The sequence below is a fragment of the Phocoena phocoena genome, chromosome 5, assembly GCF_963924675.1.
Source record: "Phocoena phocoena chromosome 5, mPhoPho1.1, whole genome shotgun sequence".
Classification (NCBI taxonomy): Eukaryota; Metazoa; Chordata; class Mammalia; order Artiodactyla; family Phocoenidae; genus Phocoena; species Phocoena phocoena.
Window position 1 is genome coordinate 16,530,866 of NC_089223.1, and position 21,317 is coordinate 16,552,182.

Below are 21,317 nucleotides of genomic sequence, written 5' to 3' on the forward strand. Positions count from 1 at the left end.
TCAAGCTGCCGCCATCAAGCTCCTCCGCGGCGGCGGCAGCCGGCCGGCAAACACACGCCCACCAGCACGTTTAGATTCTCTTTCCCCGCGGGGGGGAAGGGAAGCACTGAGCATGCTCGGTGGGGAGGGCGGGGCGCTCCCGGACCGCGCGTCTAGGCGGACGCCGCTCCAGCAGGCTCGGCGCCTCCGCCTCCCGCCCGCGGAGCCGCGCCCGCCGCAGGCTGCGCCCGCCCGCCCCGCCCTACCCCGCCCCGCCCCCCGCCGTTCGTCCCCGCCGCGGCCGCGCCGCCTGCAGCAGCAGCAGCAGCAGCGGCAGCAGTCGCTGCTCCTCCCCGGCGGCCGCCCCCCGCGGGTCCCTCCCTGGCTGCAGGAGAGGCGGAGGTAGAGTGAGGACACAGCGCCGCGCCGCCCGCACCGGAGACCTTCGCCTCGCCCTGCCGGCTCCTCACCCTCTGGGAGGACCATGGGTAAGTCATCCTTCCTCCCCCGTCATCGCCTGACATATTTCTCTTTCTCGGCGTGTTGCAGGGTGGGAAGCGTTTCTCGCGCAAAGTTGCCGAATTTCTCAAATCCACTGGTGTGAGGCAGTGGCTCTTCCTCCGGGGAGAGTCGGCGCACGCGGAACGCACGCCGAGTCCGTGGGCTGGGAGGGTCCCGAGGCGGGGTGGGGTCGGGCCGCGGGGCCGGACCGCCCGCCCGGCTCTCGGGCACCTAGCTGCCTCGCCTCCCCTCCTCCATTCTTCCTGCCCGAGCCGGTGCTCGGGCACCACAGAGCCTGCCTCGCGGGCTCGCATCCGCTGCCCCATCCCGGTTTCTTCGGAGGCCGCCCGCTTCCTTTCTCCCGCGGCTGCTGGGCTGGAGGCTCGGGGCGGACCGCGAGAAAGACCACTTCACGTAACTTCCCTGCCAGGGCGACCTTTCCCCATCTTGGGGACTGCCCATCCCAAGGCGAGGAGGTGCGAGCAAGTAGTTTGTGCGGGAGATTTTACAACCTGCACGGAAATTATTTTCGGTGGGGGAGAGCGGACAGTCTCATAGGTTGAAAGGATGACTTGTCGGAGGCCACGAGGAACGTGAGGGAGGATGGATAGAGACCCGCTAGCTGTTGAATTAGTGTTGGGTGACTACAGTGTGCAGTATTCCTGTGCTCAACCCATTTTCTTGGTTCCTTCGCCTGTCTACTGTAGCAGGGAAACTGCAACCTGCCTGTAACATGTTACCGAACTTACATGTTAGTTATTCTTTCCCAGCTTCACTTGTCGAAATCTCCATAATCCGATTTTAGTTCTTTCGCGTTAATATCAAGAGTTTTGGATGAGATATTTAAAAGCAAACATGTTTTATAAAACTGCATGTAATTTAAACCTAAATTTTTTTTCATAATATGTGGCTTAATTGTTAAGTTCAGTAATTGCAGAAACGTCTCTTGGATGCTGTAATGTAATTAAAAGACGAAAGTTTTAAAAAAATAGTAGCAATTTGGAATGCCATACTTCTGCAAGTTCCCCAGTTTGCTTCCATTCCTGTCTATCATAGTTTCCTCTTTTTAAAATTTGCTACATTGGCATCTGTCAACTCGGACTTTTCCCACCCCTTCCCTGCAAGTTATTTTAAGCTTGAGATGAGTGTGGTCCTTTCACCTGTCAATACATTGCCCAACACGTACAGAGTTAGGTCATGGCAACTCTGAATCTTCAAAGAAGTATCTGGTGTCGATGGAGCCTACTTGAAAAGCAAATGCTCCAAGCTCTGATTCAGACCTTTGGCTGTATATGAGGAAGAGGTCACTGTTACAAGAGGAGGTGGTATGAATGAAAAATGAATCTAGGTCCCAGAATTTTATTTTCAGTTGTTCAGTTTTTTCCTTTTTAATGTACTATTGGTATGCTGACAGATTTCTGTAAAAATCGGGTGGCCCATTTATATGTATCTAGTCTTTCTCTGGGAGTAGAATTTTAAATAAATATTAGTTTGGATTATTGGACACATTGTGTCTTTCCCTTGAACATAACAAAAATTTTCTTCTTAATTATAGGCACAAGTTTGGCCTATAAAATATATTTCCCCATGTTTCAAGGTGAGCTAAAAAAAAGTCTGTTTAACTAAAATTTTAACTTACATGTTAAATCAGTACCTTTTCAGTAGAAAAAAATCCATTCTGTTGCAATACCAGTGAAAAAATACTTAAATAATTTACTTAAAAATAATTAATCTTGAAAATCTTGAATTCTTTACTTGATTTCAAAGAAACTCCAAATAGAAATCCATCTCTCATTTGAAGCTTGTCAGATATACTTTGATTAAGCACTCTCTATCCTTTTACCATGCTGTTTGTACCTTGCTGGAAGCTTTATAGCCCTTATGTAATCTGCTTTATAATGGAGTTGTTAAGGTGTGTGTGTTGTGCATTTAATCATGTGTTCCAGAAGGTGATATTTGTGTCTTATGAATTTTTGAGTCCTCTACAGTGCTTACCACATAGTATGTATTCAGTAAATCTTTGGTGAATTAATTGTTGAACTGGAAACCTGTCTGTTATTTTCAACTTGTGAACCTGAAAGTATGGGCTCTGAACAAACATTTAGGTTGGTAGGTATTATAAAGGTGATGGAGATGTGAAGGAAGTGGGAACAGAGAAGTATAATTACATTATGACTGCTCTTCTCTCTCTCAAAAAAAATAAGTTGGGTTGTCTAAGAGGTACGGGTTTTGGAGCAGCCACCAGGCAAGCTATTTCCTTCTACACTGCTGTTTTCAGTGGTTTAGTTTGTGATCTGTAGGTACGTACTATAATGTAAAATTGAAACCTTGGGAAGCAATGTTATATTCGAAGCCAAGGAAGTTATTATAACAATTCATATGTACATAAGGGGTATACTGATTAGTGGTAGGGGGAAGAAATCACTTTTTAATGTCTTTTCAGGAAATAAATACGGTGATTTTTTAAAAAGATATTCTCGTGGCAGTGATTTTTCTCCATAAGAGAGTGAAGGAAACTAACTTCCTGTGTAGTCTTATGGACCATGGCTATTATTTTATGTATTTTTTTTTTATAAATTCAGCATAATTTGTTGAATATCAACCATATGTAATGTACTGTGGGAGGATAAAAATTAATAAAACATTTTTCAAGTTTCTTATAATCTTAACAGGAATAATGTTCTACATACACAGGTAACTAAATAAAGTATGAGTGATACAAAAGACCTTAACATATTTAATAGTTTCAGAGGATGGAGAGGAGTTTTCAGAAAAACGATGTTATTTGATCTAATGGTTGGTTAAGCTTCTGAAAGGTAGAAATGAACGGAGACTGTTAATCAGGATGGGAGCAGAGGGAGAGAAATGACATAAAGGAAGATACAGAGATAGAAACATTCAAACAGTTTCAGGATATGATTAAATAACCATGTTTGGCTTTAGCAAAAGGTAAGGAAATAGTGGGTGACAGAGATGAAAAAGTTGTAATAGGTAAAGAACAGATAATGGAGGACCTTGAATGCCAAGCCGACGAAGTTTTTAGGCTTGACTTGTCTATTGAGGGACTGTTAAACTTTTTTATATAGGTAAGTGATGGAGCACATCTGTGGTTTAGGAAAATTAATCTGTCAGTTGAGTGCAGGATGGATTGGATGAGAAACTGGAGAATAATTCAGAAGGTGGTTGTTGCAGTTTGGGTGAAAATATATACTGTCCTGAACCAGCCTGTGGCAATGGGAATAGAAAATTGCAATAAGGAATATGGAATTAAGAAAGGAGTCATACATTGTTGCCTGGGCAATAATGAGAATGTGGGATCTTTTAAATATCTATTTAATCCACTGGAAGAGGAAACGTGAATGAATAGTCAGTTTTGGACCTGATGTGTTGGACTATTTAGTTTGCCTTTTAGCTTCTCTGCTTCTTGATGACAGGGACTCTCATATTAGGTTTTGAATACATTTCCTAACACTAGTGTCTTGCATGTAGGAGCTATGCAGTAAAAATCAGTTGACTAACCAAAACTAGGTAAAAAATATTTAACAGTTATTTTAACTCTCAAGAGAGGATTTGAGCTAGAGATCTGGATGTTATCCACAATTTTCCTGAGATAATATTTGAAGTTAGGTAGGAGGATGAGAGTCAACAAAGAAAAAGAAGAAAATTTGTCCAAGGTAAGAATCTTGAAGAATGCCCCATTGTTAAGGAAAAAGAATGAAATGATTTGACACCAGAAAAGACAGTAGTAGGTAGGAGTGAAAGACTAGAATAGGCATATGGTTGATTTCAAGAGTGAATGGTCAATAATGGCTGTTGCTTCAGAACAGTAAGAGTAATAGGACTGAGAAAAGGCTCCAAGCTGATGTGGTTTGGTTAGGATATTACCTAGGGTATTTTCTAAAAAGCAGCTTTACGAGCTATTAGCTATGATAGCTATGGAGGTCAGCTGTAAAGACTAAGTGGCTAATGAGTAAGTGGAGACAGAGTTCCCTATGTATAGTAGTACAAGATTCCTTGCCCTGTTTAAATATCTGTACGTAAGCATAGTTTTGTTTAAACATTTTTTAAATGTCTCACTTTACGTGGAATGACACGTGCTATTTTTTTGCTGAACAATCTGTAATCTCACCATAGTGCCTCACATTTCTTTGACATTCCATTTTTTATGTCTTTGTGACTTAGTATAGTGTACTTTCTGTTTTTGCAGTATCTGTCGTGTAGAGGGAGTTTAGAAATGGTTTTATAATTTTACATGACAGTTTGCATAAAGGATACTCTACTAATGAATGGTTTTATCACTTTTTATTTATTATTCATCTTTGTGAATTTGGGATTTCTCTAGTTATATGTCCGCCTCTAATTATACTCTTAATTCATGGAGTTTTCTTTTTCTCTGTAAGTATGTATAAGCTTATGCATAAGTCTTTTTTTTGTTTTTTTTTGCTTTTTTTTTTTTGGCTTGCATTTCTAAGTCCTGGAATAGTTTCGTAGATAAATAGTTAAAATTGATACTTTTGCTTATTCTTTATAAGTCAAGGTAGAGCAATAAAATATTTTTATAAGCTGATAATCACTAAAATTTATTATTTTAAAAGAGCATAGATTATATATTGACTAGTTCAATAATTTTTCTTATTGGCTTTATACCTATTTTGTATATGCCCACTTTTTTTTTTTTCATACGGGAGAGAGCTAGATTCACTATCCTTGGCAGAGTCATATTTTCTGAAGTCTCTAGTACTACTATTTGGAAAGTTATAATAGCCTTAATTCATTTTGAGAACCATAGAGTTTTAATTTTCACAGTGGAATGTTGGAGCTTCTAGGTGCCTTTAGGGAAATAGTGTGATTGCTCTCTCCAGAGATTCCAAATCAGCTGAACTGAACTTGGCGATTCTGCAGTTATCAGAGGCACCAACAACAGCCATAAAGAATTATGTAAAATTTTAATATCCCCTCATGAACATCAGGAGGGATGGAGAAGGAAGATCATCTCCTTTGGGAACTCCATGTTAATTTTAGATAATCAGATGTTCAGATAACTGATAAGGAAAAAATTTAATTTAAAATGCTTTCCTAGACATTTAACTTGACAAACAGCTCTTTCTTATGGAGAGAAGAACCAAAAAAAATTAAGGTATCAGAATAGGTTATAAAGTCTATTTTGGTTCTAAAATTCTGCAATTCTTTGAAACTAAACTTTGAAATATACTCAATATCATTGATGTCTTAAGTGTGTTATAATCATCCCTATATAACTTGTTTTTCTTTATTGTTTGAAGGGCAATGTCTCCTTGAGGTAGAAACTTCTGAGTATGAACCAATTTGTTAGACTTGTCTAAATAGATGGCCTAAAATACCATTACCCCTGCTGGCTAAGATATGGATGCTGAATTCAAATTGCAGAGTAATGTAATTCTCTCAGTACATCTATTTATACAACTTTTGTCGGTAGAAGCGTTCCAGGAGTTAAAACTAAGAATTAGGATAGTGATAAATGGGAGTAGTTAAATTGAGCTGCTAGCCATAATTGGCTATACTTATAAACTCTAAAGTCCTTCTGACTTTTTGTTCACAAAATTAACTTTTTCCATATGGGTTCTATATCTGACCCCTTCTCTAAAGGCTGTTTTGCTCAATTTTGTCCATGTTTATGGCTTCAACTACTGTCTATATGCTACTGATGCCTAAAAATATATATCTGGGCTCCATCTTTTTATCTAGTAGATGATTAGACATCCATCCCTACATGCATAGTCAGTTCAAACTCATTGAGTTCAAAACTGAATTCATTATGTAATTTTTAATAATGATAACCAGAGATATGTTGATTAACGTTTTGCCAGAAGCCTTTCTCCAAAAAAGCTCTGATTGTGGTGGTTGATTTCCTGTGACTGCATAGTCGGGAAGAAGTGAGATACAGCACACCGTTATATAATATACCCACCATACAGACATAATAGCCTCATGAGCACAGATAATAATAAAAGGTAGTAAAGTAATTAAGTAGTGATGAGTTTTGACTATTAGTAACTTTGTTTTAATATAACTTATTTAATTTTAAGTTTGTAAAATTTTTGATAATGGCTATTTTAATAATTGCCTCACAAAATTCCAAAAAATTTAATTATCATTATCTCATGGGCTGGTGCAAGGAGGCCCCAGTACACCTTTGAAGTAATGATTATCATTTATTACCATTTATTAAGAATTATTGATGTCAGTAATCATGTTAAACTTTACATTTTTTTATATATTTTTAAATAGTTTTAATCTCTTCAACAGTTCTGTGACGTGGGGGACACTATCCCCATTTTATTTACTCAAAGAATTAAATAATTTATCCAAGGGGACAGAACTAAGTCTCTAAAATCCTGTTTGAGAGCATTGATTCTCACACTTTAGCTTGCATAAGAATCACCTATAAGCTTGTTAAAAAAGAAAAATTACTGGGCTCACCCTCAGAAATTCTGATTCAGTAGGTGTGAGATGGGCCGAGAATTTGCCTTGTCAAGACATTTCCCAGACGATGCTGCACTTTGAATAGCATCACCATAAAGCAGAGGTCTGCAAACTTTTTACATAAAGGGCCAGATGGTAAGTATTTTAGGCCCTGTAGGCCGAGAGGCAAAATCAAGGATATTACATAGATAACAGTGAAACTATATATGAGAAGAAGCAAATATCCACAAAATTTTTATTGACTAAATTCAAAATATAACATGAATTGAACATGATTGTAAAATACAGGTCTCCGAATGAAAAGATTGTAATTCCTTTTTTGAGATAGCAGTTTCCTTTAATTGGGACTTCCAGTTACCCTATCATCAAAATTGATTGCAGTTGTTCATTTGTTAATGCAGATCTGTAAAGGCATTTAATTGATTTTGTCTTTGAAAAGTTTTCACACAGACAGGTACTGCCAAATGCTGCTATCAATCATGGGCATGTGATCTTAATAATCACATTGATTGTATGGAAGGTATTTATAGATTTCTTTTAGATTCTCTTGATAGTTTCCATTTAGTATGCTGTTTACACTGCAGATTAACCAACTGAAAGTCAGATGGAAGCTCCTCAATTGCATAGTTAAATGGATTTTGATATATGGAAGTTTCTTTTGCACTTGCTGTGAGGTCTGAAAAACACTGCTGGAACTGTAGTTTGAGCTTGCATAATATATCTGTTGCACATTTGTATATGCACAGAGATCTTCTTGTTTTTAACTTTTGACAGTGCAAGAAATGTATAAAGCAGATTGATGGTTACTTGTGATTTGAACAATGTTGTCAAAATGACTTAACACAGTATGTTTCACATATAAGCACTGTTTTGCCTTGACTTTCAGGTCAGATTCAAGGAGACATTATCTAATCTGCAGCAAAATATCATTTCCAAAGGTATTCATTGTTTGATAATAATGGTTGAAGGCACTTCTTATTGTTCAGAAATTTCAGTCTCACCATTGAGCTAAAAAAAAAAAATCACTGTAAAACCATACAACTGCTAAGCCCTTAAGCTGTTGTGTGGTAAGGCAAGTTAGGATATGCAGCTTCTATTTCTTATCAAAGTACAAACAACCGATAGTGGTTAAATCTGTGCGTGTGAATGAAGTTGATACTATTGGTTCAATCATACATGTTAGTTTAAAATATTTTTCCCACAAAATACCTGCTGATTAATAATATAATGAAGAAACATAGACTTTAAACACCTTATTTTCACAGACTATAAATTTATTCAACTAAGCGTTTTTCTGTTCCTCACATGTTTTTACCACCATCAGATGTAACACATCTTAATAGATTCCACTTCAGGTTGTACCGAATTAATGTTTTCTCAACTTTAAAAATATCTTTGTCTCTTCTATGCAGTCTTTATAGAGGCTCTTCTTCAGTCACGTTCAGCCTTGACTTCTCAAAAATAAGAACACTATGCAATATCACAAATATCTATCTGTTAATTTATCAAGAACCGAGGAAAACCTTTTTAAAATTATTTGCTTTGTCTTTTAATTGAATATTGATATTGCTCCCAGTGCCCTTACCTCTTCAGGTAGCTATTCTCACTGAAAGACTTTTCTTAAACAAGTTTTTTCCCCCTCTGGAAATGTTTCTTTGGTTGCTATAGTCAAAATACAGTTTAATTAACTCACCACGAGTAAACAGCTTTCCTTGTTTGACTAATAAGTGAGCCCCTCAGAAACTTAGTTTGTTTGCAACTTCATTTTCTCTTTTTCTTTTTGTGAAGAAATTCTGCTACGATGAGGTACTTTGTTTTATTTATTTTTTAAAAAATTTATTGGAGTATAGTTGCTTTACAATGTTGTGTTAGTGTATACTGTACAGCAAAGTGAATCAGCTACACGTATACATATATCCCCTCTTTTTTTGGATTTCCTTCCCATTTAGGTCACAGAGCATTGAGTAGAGTTCCCTGTGCTATACAGTAGGTTCTCATTAGTTATCTATTTTATACATAGTATCAGTAGTGTATATATGTCAATCCCAACCTCCCAGAGGTACTTTGTTTTGTATTTTCTAATTCCTCTGACAGTTACTTTCCTATGAATTGTGAATATGATGAATACTTAGTCTGGTAATATAGATATATGTTGAATTTTTCTAGCATAGCTATAGTGTCATTGTGTGATACAGTGGTTTGCCATTTCATTCAGTAACAAAATAATCCATATGTCACTTTAAACATTAAAAGCATGGTATTTGAAGTATACTTTTTTCTTCGTTTTGATGTGATGGTCAAAGTGAAATGTTGTGTGGCAATACACCTGGTACTGGAAACACTGAACAATCATAGCTGTGTCACTGCAATTTGTAGTACGTCAAGCAACAGTTTAAAGTGATGAGAGTACCACATATGGTTGCTGTCTCAATGACTTACCTCTGTCATAGTGAAGTGAACACAGGTGTAGACAATAAATAAAGGAATGAATTATGTCCCAATAAAACTCTATTTGTGGACACTGAAATTTGAATTTCATATAATTTACACATTATGAAATATATTCTTCTTTTGACTTTTTTCAACCATTTACAAATGTGAAACCATTTGACCCGTGGGTTGTATTAAAAACAGGCGGCGGGCCGTAGTTGGCCAACTCCTGCTTTAGAGTAATGCTATACTACCTCACCTTTCCCCAAGACCTTTTCTCCATTATGCATTCCGTAACTCCCTGGTGGTATCACCATTTATCCAGTCAACCGTTCCTAAAATCTAGAATCATTCTACTTCCAACACCCTTTGGGTTCCCTAAATTCTAATAGTTCTACCTGCTTGAATCAGTCCTCTCCTCTTTTCTCCACTGTAAACATGTCAATTCACCTCTTGAAACTACTTTACTAGTCTAACAGATGTTCTTTCTCTCAGCATTCCCCCTCTTAAGTTCTTGCATGTTTCTAGAGTACTCTTTCTAAAATGTGAATCTAATCATTTCACTCCATAGATACTTTTTTCAATAGGTTTCCAACATGTATAACAGGGTTTCCAAACTCAAATGAAACTATATGATTAAAGAGGGTTAAGTGGTGATCTTTTCACACATATGCACTTTTTCTTTTGTATATTAAATCTAAAGGAATATTTTATTTCCATAAAAATGTATGCTTTCATTTTTCTTGACAAAATGTCTTTTTGTCTTTCATTTTCTCACCTTTGATAAAAGACAAAGTTTAGAAAAATGTTTCTCTACCATAATAAAAAACAGCAATGAAAGCATGATGAATTGTAACTAACGCTGGGCCTCACTGAAGGGCTACAACAGGAAATGGTGGGACTATGGCCAACTAAGAGAGTATGTGCCCAACCTAAAAGAGGAATGCCCTACTCAGCTCCAGCCAGTTTTGCCATGTACAGATGAGGGCCCAAGGAAGCCAGATTTTCAGACCTTTCAAAAGAAACCAGAGATTACACTTTTATCTGAATACTTCAGATTGTTAGTTTTCAGAATTGTAAGACCCAGGGCCTCAAACCATGACATCTATCTGGCTCTGTCTCTTTCTGTGCAGATTATGGAGCTGAGGTTCAGTGAGGTTAAGAGACATGCCCAATTTCACACATTTAGTTAGGGTCAGTGTCAGATCTAGAACCCTTATTTCCTGACTCCTTAACTAGTGTTCTGTTCATTATACTAGGCCAGCTCCAATCTATTAATGAAGAAAAGTGCACACACACAGGGGCACGCGCACACACACACACACATACAAACAAGCTAAAAACAAGGATTCATTCAGGTAAATAAGATAGTGGAAAACTCTTTACCCATTTCTATTGCTAGAGTCCAGGCCCTTACCTCAGCTACTACTGAGACCATTTCTTAGTTGGCCTCTCGATACTACACTGTGCTCTCCAGTCTTTTCTACGTGCTACGACCATCTTTTTTTAAGACACCACATTGATCATGTCACTTCCCTACTCAAGATCTAATATTGCTTCAGCTGTTGACCACATCAAGTCTAAACTCTGCTTAGCTTTCAAAGTCCATAGAAATCTGCTACCTCTCTTGTATTTCTCACTGCTGTCTGAAATACATCTTCCTTTATCCTAAATATTCTTCATCAGTGATACCACCAAGACACCACTGTTCATGTTACCCCTTCTTCTAGAATAACTTTTCATATTCATTCTCCTTAGTCCAGCTCATGAAAACTACTTCTGACCTCTCATACTGACCTCTTATTGTTCTCTGGACACCTCTCACTTCTTGGACTTCTATAACACATTCAATAATTCAATAATTTTAGTTGATCAATGTTTCATATTTCTTATTGGCATTCAGTAAATACTTGTTTGTTCAGTTATAGAGTCACTACAGATTCAGGTCAGTCGTCTCCTAATTTAACAGCATTACCCTATAGTGATGATAGACATGTCTGTAACAGAGCTTGCAAACCAGCAGTCCATGGGCCACATATACTCTGCAGAAGGATTTTTTTAGCGAAGTTTTAGAAATTGGAATTAGTTGTCAACATTTAAATAATCAGGAAATTTCTGATAAAAATCTGCTTCACCAACTTTTCTTGAAAAATTAAACATTTAGGATCTCTGAACCTATATTTCTATTGGTGACAATCAATGATAGTTGTCCTTTAGGCAGGGTATAAGGTCCCCAGTTCATTACTACTTATTATTATCTTTTTTTTTTATAAGACACTTCTTTTACCACTTTATTTTTATTGTTTTGTTTGTTTTGGCCTCACCGCCCAGCATGTTAGATCTTAGTTCCCCTACCAGGGATCAAACCCGTGTTAGATCTTAGTTCCCCTACCAGGGATCAAACCCGTGCTCCCTGCATTGCAAGCTCGATTCTTAACCACTGGACCACCAGGGAAGTCCCTCTTACTATTATCTTAAATCCTACAAATCTCACTTGGTACTCTCTCACTCTTGAAAGTATTTAAATTTGCAATGTCTGAAATTTCTGTTATAGCTTTTGAACTACTAAAGAGTTAATTGTATTCAAACTTCTGATAAAATTGACCTTATATTACTTTTGAAAATTAATACATTTATTTTAAAATTAAGAAATTGTTGTGAAAATTAAATCGTACAACTAGTCAAGAGCAAAGTTAACTATCTGTGATATATATGGTCATCAGTGATGATTAAACTGAATTTTCAATTGACTAAATGATACAAGAAATCAAAGAGATAGAGGATGGAATCTCTGCTTTTCCGTAAATTAATTAATTGTTTAGTATAGCCTTTTGGCAAGTTAGTTCAGGTCTTTAAATCCCCATTTCATATATATCCTTAAAATATTACATTATTATTGAATAGGAACCAAATAATAGATTTCAATTAAAAATGGAAGGGGGATGCCCATTTCATACTAATATAAATTATCATATGGAAAACTTCAAGCTCAGTTACCTAATAAAGACCTACTAGCCCCCAAACCAAGATCTGTTGTATTTTTCCTTTCTATTTTGGCTCTCAAGCATAAAATACATTTTCTAGGGCAAATGATGGCATGGCATTTAAAAAAGCAATCAAAGTGCAATAAGACTGCTAAACTGTTTCTGGAGAATATTATTTTCTTATGTATTAGAAAGTATTTTCTAACATATAAGAATTATATGAACTTAAAATAATTATATAAAAAGAATTACATAAAATCATAATTTAAAAATTTTTAAATTTTAAATTATTTTTAAAAACTATATAAAAATAGTTGTATAAAATAATTTCAAATAACTAGTAAGTTCCCTGAATTTATGGGTAGAGTTTTGTTTTTTATAGTCAGGAAAAAATTATAACCAGCGTTCGTACTTCAACAAAAAACTGTTTTCAAAACTGTGAGAAGCTCACATCATCTAAGATTCTTTTTAACAACAGATTTGTCAGGTTGTAAAAATTATTTCCTTTAACTCTTCTGAAAAATATTCCCCTTCTAAGATTCCTCAAGTAACTCCATTATGAAAGATGAAACTGATCATTATAAGAATGTAAAACTTACATTGATGTATTTATGCTTCACAGAAATATAAATGTTGGTTTATCTTTAAGGTTATAAGATGGCCTCAGAAACAAAATCAGAACAAAGACAAAATTTATATGAGCTTATTAACTTAATTTCCTTTTAGTTGCAAGAACACATTTTTGGGGAGGGTGGTGGTAAGCTCCCAGAAAAAATAACTGTCAACTGTGTCACATTTCTCGCTTTTATATAGTTTGTATAAAGCTCCATAGTCAGATCAGAAACACAAGATTACCATATTAGGCATTACAGAAAGTGACAAAATAAGTAGTGCAAGTAGTCACATTTTTTTGCTTTTGAAAAGCTTAACCTCTAACTGGTAGATAAAGAATAATATAAAATAATGAGTAATAGAAACAGATATGGCCATAATTTGGATTCTTTTTTTTTAATTAATTAATTATGTTTAAATTTTATTATTTGAGTCAGGTCTTCATTGCAGCATGCAGGATCTTCAGTCGCAGCACATGGGTTCTTTGTTGTGGCACGCAGGCTTCTCTAGTTGCGGCGTGTGGGCTTTTCTCTAGTTGCGGTGCACAGGTTCCAGAGCACGTGGGCTCAGTAGTTGTGGCACGTGGACTGAGTTGCCCCACGCCATGTGGAATCTTAGTTCCCCGACCAGGGATCGAACGCACATCCCCAGCACTGGGGTGTGGATTCTTAACCACTGGACCACCAGAGAAGTCCCCATAATTTGGATTCTAGAAAAAGAGAAAACACCTCCCCCCTCTAAGAATTTAAATGAGAGGATAGATCAAATTTATCTTTTCAGCACCTAGTACAGATTCTTTGAAATATACAAGTGCTCATTACTTACAGTGATCTGGAAAATTTTTCCTAGAATTTACTTACTTATTCAATTAAACACGTACTTGTACTAAAAAGCATGGTACTACCCTTGAGATGCTGTGGCAGAGACTGCTCCCTGATACATTTCATTGTGATTTTCTTTCTTGTTTTGTTTTGTGACATATTAAGATACATGGACAGTCGTTAGCTAGTACAACTATCTAACATGGTTGGGTTATAAATTCATTATTGAAGAGCTTTCGTCTATACAAAGAAAGATACAGGTAGTCCTTTGTACAGCTCTGGTATGCATGAGATCTGCATGAGGTTCACTTAATTGCAGTACGGTGCAGATTGCTTGGTCAGTGAGAAGTGCTTGGACTGTGAAGACACACATGTCTGGATTTATCCCAACTTTGACACTTAAGTTTCTGGGCAAGTTCTTTAGCTGCCGAATTCAACTTTCTCAGCTGTTAAAATACAGGTAATAATAACACCTATTTCACAAGGTAGTTGTAAATATTATGTAAAATAACAATCATATAAGTTTTAATTTCTATTTCCAAAGCTGAAAATACAGTCATTTTTGGGAAACTTTATCTTATATTCAGAGTTAAAACCAATCAAAGGGTGTAATGCTCTTTGTTGTATTATTTTAACCAAATTATGTAGTGAATATTAAGTTACTGTAGCAGATTATATTTTCCAAAGGTGGCCACAACAATCTCTTTTGGCCCCAGGTATTCTTCTAAATCTTGCCACTCTCCATTGAGAGTTGGGGAATTCTCTTCCTGTTGAATCTGAGCATGCTTGTGACTCACTTGTAACCAATAGAAGACAGCAGTAGTGATGCTGTGATTTCCTAGTCTCAGTAGTAAAAGGCATTGTTGCTTCTACGTTATTTGTCGAGACACTGGCCTGCTTGGAGCCCTGAGAAGTCTGAGACCCTGAAGATGCCATGCTATACAGAAGCCAGGCCACATAAGGAGGCCTCAGGTGTCAGGTCTCAGGTCAGCAATCCTGACATTCAGGTCCTTCTAGGCCAATCACCAGACATGTGTGTGAATGAGCTATCAGATGATTCAGATGATACCAGCCTCAGCCGTTGAGTCACTCCCAGAGACGTTCCTGGCCTTTGAGACAGCATTGAGGCCCCAGACCTTGTGGAGAAAACAAAAGCCATTCTCAGTGTGTCCTTTGTGAATTCCTGGTTCATGGAATCTGTGAGAGTAATAAATTGGTCTTTGTTTTATGCCAGTAAGTTTGGGGTGGTTAGTTATGTAACAATAATAATTGGAACAGTTATAAATTGTGAAAGATACATTGTTTCAGTAAGAAACAGATTGCTGTTAAAACTCATTAAAGTGGGAACTACCTGCTGAATAAATGTTTACTGATTTTTTTCTTTCATTTCAAATGAGGATAGCCTAACAGAGAATTTTTTCTACTAAGTAGCATTTCCTTATGGTTTATTTAATTGTTCTTTATGTGACATTAATTCCCTTGAAAAAATGTTTGTTGACTGTCTTGGCTACCAGAAAAGAGATATGCATGTTTAAACAGTATTATAGGTTTCACTATAACTTTTTCGTAAATGTTACCTGTTTGGCTAATGAAAAATGTCAGTCAGTACTTTTAAGTTAATAAGGATAGTTACCACTAAAAATTACGTATTTTTTTTCAAAACCTAATAGCCTAATAAAATCTCATAGGAACAAAGGAATATCTGTACTCCTCTCTCCAAATGAAAATTTATTATACCTGATATTAATTTTAATGTTAATCTTATATTCGTATATTTGTTAAGCTCATATTATATATTTGACAAAATTATTTTGAGTCTGTTTCTTTCCTGTCACTTTTGGAAGACAGTGGGTTTTCTAAGTTTATTACCACTAAATGAAATAATACTTTCTCATATAATTACCAAAGAATTTCAGATACATAGTAGTTATTAGATTTTCTAGAATAATACTATAATGATTCTAATAATAATGGGTACTTTATTAAGATCATCACCATGAGAAAGGTAGTTAGTACTATGGTAACATTTGGATTGATTATGCTTTAAAGTTTGTGTGTGTATGTGTTTTTAGATATAAATAATTGCATAAATAGAGTGCTTCTGGAAGCATGCACAAGAAAATGTTAACATTGATTGCTTCTGGGAGTAAATTGAGACATGTGAAGGTAATTCCCACGAAAATAAAATTAAAACTAAAAAAAAAAGTTTACTATGCGAACTGTGCTGTATACATCTTTGTATCTTTAGCACTTAGGGCAGTGTTTGATGCTTGGTAGACGCTTAGTTCATATTGTTGGATGAATAGAAGTTTGAGGTTATCTTCTTAACCTTTATTCACCTGATACATAGCATTCATGATCTGATAGACTATGATATTGTTCACTGAAAGAGCTAATATTCTTACTTGTTTGCCACACAACTCCTCATTTTTCTAAGCCGACTATGTATATATCTGTATCAGTCTAGGTCCAATCTGAAGGCAAACCACCTAATGTTACATTTATATGTACGTATAGATATTATGACAGGAAACACGAGGTCTGTAGAGCTTAGAACAGGGTTTATTACTCATAGAACATTTTAGTACTGGTGATTGGTGCACATGTAGCAGAGAGGAATTTTAAGAGAGGAATCCTAAAATTACGACACTGAGAGCTTATATTGGGTTGCTGGCACATCTGCCATTCGAGGAACACATGCACACATACCCCTTATCTTTGCTCTTGAATTAAACAAAGCCTCTCTTGGGAGAGGGATGGCATCTTTAGGTTTGTTACCCTAAAAGTAAGCTAAAAGCAAATATCTGGGAAGAAGAGGGCAATGTTTTACAATCCTAGAATGTGTCCATTCTAAGGGTGGGAGACTTATCTTTATTATAGGTTATCAACTTCCTTTGCTCAGAATGCCCCAACAGTGCAGGAACACCATGAAATCCAGGGAGAATTGTCTTTCAACACACAGTAATTTAAACAGGGGACATTTGATGTAAAAACTATTAAACAGTAATTAGAGAGTAACTTTAAAGGTAGATAGCAAACTCTAAAGTGTTTGGTGCAAGAGTGTATCCAAGGAAGCACGCACTTCTTTGGAAGGGTGAATTCTCATTAAAAGATAGTTTCAGGCCTCTCATGGCATAGAAGTTCACTGGGTTGCCCAGGCCAGAGCTGGTCCATACCCATCAAACCTGCAGGGGACTCCTGGGAGAACAAGCAAGCTGGGGTTGATGGGTGGCACACAGATAGTTGGGCATGCAGAGGAAGTTGAAGCACCCCTGCAGGTACTACTGGAACCTGGAGCTGGAGGAGCCCTCTTCTGCAGGAACCCGGCACTTCTGTGTACAGTTTGGGCTGGAGTAGCTCTGGATAGCCAGCTCCACAGGGCTTCTGGCACACATACTTCCAGGGCTGAGAGATGGTGTGGGAAGCAGTAACCGGGGCTGGGATGCAGCCTTGAGTTGTGTGGGGCTGTTGTACACAGCGCTGCTGCCTGAGCTGAGAGCTGGAGAAAATGTATGGTGAATGCTATGACTCGCAGACACTTGACACTGGAGAAAATTATGCAGGCTGAGCAGGAAGGAGAGCACCTTCCTCTTCAGTGCTATCCATTGTCATCTACAGACAAAGCTTGTATCATGCCATCTGCCAAAGGAAAATATGTAAAGGGCCCAGATTCTTTTTTTTTTTTTTTTTTTTTTTGCGGTACGCGGGCCTCTCACTGTTGTGGCCTTTCTCGTTGCGGAGCACAGGCTCCGGACGTGCAGGCTCAGCGGCCATGGCTCACGGGCCCAGCCCCTCCGCGGCATGTGGGATCTTCCCGGACCGGGGCACGAATCCGTGTCCCCTGCATCGGCAGGTGGACTCTCAACCACTGTGCCACCAGGGAAGCCCCCAGATTCATTTTTATAGATCAGGCAATAAGGGTGAATTTGGAGCTGAGAGACAAATAGGTTGATAACTGACTTAAATGTCTCTTCATCCTATTGCTTGAATTTTATTCCTTTTAAATTCATGGTACATCATAGCTTTAAGTACAGATATTATCATGCTTTCTGTTTTATATATTTAATTTGTATCTAAATTCTCTTTTGTTTTACCTTGACCCTCACATTTCTTTTTGCTTTCTGTAGCAGTATCCTGGGAAAATATTCCTTTGTGGGCTCATCAGTTACAGTCTAGACATTATCATTTTTATTAGATTTTTAAAGTTCTTAATATGGTCCTTAATATATGCCTATGTTAAATTCATCTGTCACATTTATGACTACTTGTTTATATATCCTTTCTCTCTGGTTGGCATTTTATTACCCAGAAAAGTTGGTGTTGCCTAAAAGTTTATAAATTTCAGTGTATATTATCTCTTTCTTGTATTTATTTGGTTACGAAGTGAGACTATTTGCTTTGCACCAATCTTAATGAAGTACTTCTTTATATATTTCTCTAGCTAAAGAAAGTTCCATTTACATAGGTCTTTTATGTCAATCTTTAATCTAGTTCTCTATTACAAAGTATTATAAAGCAGGGTCTTTGCTTCTTTGTCCATCTTTATAATTGATTAGTCACAGTTCTAAGAATACTCTAGTGAAGAATTTGCTCGGGACTGTTTGGAAGTATAAGTAGATAGCCCCCAGACACTTCTGTTTATCTACCTTATGTAGCTTTTAAAAATTCCCATATATTTAGGCAGGATTTCCTCTTATTGAAATTATATTATCTGTCTCTTGTCTGGTCTTCCTCACCTTCCCCTGTCAGGCATATGCTAGAGTCCAGGGCAGAGCTTGGAGGCAGGATATCTTTTACTCTTGAATCTAAATGCCAGGAGCTGAAGCATTATAGGTAGACACTTTAGTATCCAGGAGGAGTAAAAGGTCACAGCTAAGATATTAAATCCAAGATCAATGTACTATTCTGAGGGACTAAATAGAATATGAAAGCCTGAAGATAAATGGGGCCTGAGAAACTGGGAAATGCAGGATAATAAAGTGAACTGATAAAACATTGTTCCGAAGAATCTGGTGGTAGAATGCTGATACTGTGAGGACTCAGTTGATCTGCAGGCACGTACCAGGTATAGGGAGCTGGAACAGGGTAATATGTTTCAAGTAGCTGTTTTTATGTTTAGAGAGTTTCTCTTTTGTTACAGACTCAATTAGCTTACCTGTACAGAAGTCAAGTTGGAAAGTATATAGTTTCCACTTTCCAGCATTTTCTGGAACTCTTGTGTATAGAGATCATTCCGACAGTTTTTCCACACGGAAGCTGTTTGTAATATGACAAATTACACGGTTTCACCGACATTGTTCTAGTATAATTCTTGGGTGTCTTTAAAATTCTTTGACAAATGCCATTGTGCTTTGTAGATTTATCTACATTGATTTTCTAAGTTGGCTTACAATATCCTGGGTGTTGACAACTATTTGGTATGGTTGTATTTTAAATCTTTCTGTTAGGGGATTGTTGAGGAGAAGAAATCACCCTGGTATTTTTCTTGGTCAGTTCTGGGTCAAAGAATTAATTAAGCTTGAATCTCAGCATAAACCATTCTCTTAAAAAAAAAAAAAAGCTGATATCTTAACTTATTAGCAGTTTGTGTCATACTGTCTGCTAAAGCTATATTTGACAGCTATAAAACAGTGAGATCATTCTTGAAGTCTAAGTGAAAAGGTCTTTTGGCATTGTGTGAAATAAAATTTTACAAACTGTATCTTATCCAAATGCTCTTATCCATTATGGTTTAATATTATAGTTGTGAAGATCATCAATCATACTCTTGACCCTCTAATCAAACATGACATCTTACTAAGACTGTAGTGTTATTGGTTCAAACTAAAATAGACTTTAACTCCATTTAAGAATGCATGAAAAGTGATTGGTCAAAAAGTTTTTATCCAATTTCTGAAATAATTAGAGAAGAAAAAGTGAAGCGTAGTCATTGTTTCTAGAGTAACATCTTTTAGTGTAACATAAAAATATTTCTTAATCATGGCAATTTATGCCATAATCTGTAATAAGAAATGCAGGTACAAATAACTCAGTAAAGTAGGTTTTCAGGATTTATTAAGTTTCTACTATAGGAGAGCAGTGTGAGTATCCTAGAAGAATCTCCTGTTGTACAAGAATGTCCCATCAAATAGTAGAAATAGTAGAAATAAACTAAAAGAGTTCTATGAACCTAGGACTATAAAACTAGCAAAATGAAAAATACAGAAGAAATAGAACTGTACAATAGTATATAAAAATGATTTCTTAGTTAGATTTGTGAACTTGATTATGAAGTTAAATTTTGGAATTCATCTACTTATATAGTTCAAACCGTTGACATATAGAAGAGATTGATTAAATTCATCTAAGGCCTTATATTTTTATGAAATCTTAAGTTAGTAATCTTGTCTCAAGTGAGGGAGGAAGTAATGTGAGATGTGCAATTATAATCATCTTGTGGAGTGAAAGAAGCGTATCCAGTAGATAGATGTGTGGATAACTGGCAAATGGGCACAAAGTTATGATGTCTTTGCAACCTGGAGAAGTGTATTGGGAGAGAACCCACATGTATGAAGACGTATGACTACATGTTAAAGTAATAAATGAATTAAGGTAGAAATTAGGAGTTTAATATTTATGAAATTTGTTTCAGAGTTCTTTCATTAAGTAAAACAGTTTCTGTGTCTTCATTTGTTTCTCTCTAAATATTACAGATATTTCTAATTCTCCACGTATTGCCTGAATTGCTGTTGAAAATAAATATTGCACACATACATTTTGAACTGTTACAGTTTTACTCTGGTATCTCTTTTCCAAGTCAAGTTTAGTGTTCACTAAACATTTAGTATTTAGGTAGATTCCTCTTAGAATGCTTCTGTGGAACTTAATCTTGGAAACGGATTTAAAGAAAATGGCCTATTTACATTAGCTTTATATTCACTTTAAGTTTCAAATTCTTTATTCTGTGACTAAACAATAATTATGAAGATAATAGTAAATGATTAAATTTTAAATCTTTTCCTAAGTTCTCAGGTGTTCCCCCCGCCCCCTGCTGAGTTGATATTTTGACCCCAGAAATCTATAGTAGCAGAAGTAGTGACTGAATCATGAACTTTTCTACTTCACCTTTTTTTGCTTGCCAAGAAATAAGTCCCTGTTTTGTTAGGTGTGTATGTGTGTTTATATGAGTATATCTACCCACCTTCAGAGAGTCATGGAGGATGCAACGGTATTAAGGGCAGAAGAGAAGGTTTTCTGTGTTGAATTTTAACCTAAAATGATTAACTTGGCCATGAATTAATTGAGTTTAGAACTATTTTCTCATTTGATCCTGTCTTTCTTGGGAATGGGTATAAACATTAGAAAAGAAGGGATAACACGATCTGTTTTTTACTAATCATAATTTTATATACAGAAAACTCAGGAAACTAAAAAGTCCCACTTTTTAATAACCTCATATTAATAAGAGAATTTGGCTGATTATGAAATAATTATACAAAGTAACTCTTTTCTGTTCTAGGCATAAACACCTACACATGGTAATGGGAAA

General features: G+C 36.6%; 1 protein-coding gene across 1 annotated transcript in view; it reads left to right on the forward strand.

Moving 5' to 3' along the window:
- The first annotated feature begins 276 nt into the window (after positions 1–276).
- RAP1GDS1 (Rap1 GTPase-GDP dissociation stimulator 1) overlaps positions 277–21,317 on the forward strand; it is a 157,864-nt gene continuing 136,823 nt past the window's right edge. Inside the window, exon 1 of the mRNA XM_065877115.1 lies at positions 277–467. Coding sequence (XP_065733187.1) covers positions 464–467 — 4 coding nt within the window. The 5' untranslated portion in view covers positions 277–463. The remainder of the gene's footprint in view (positions 468–21,317) is intronic.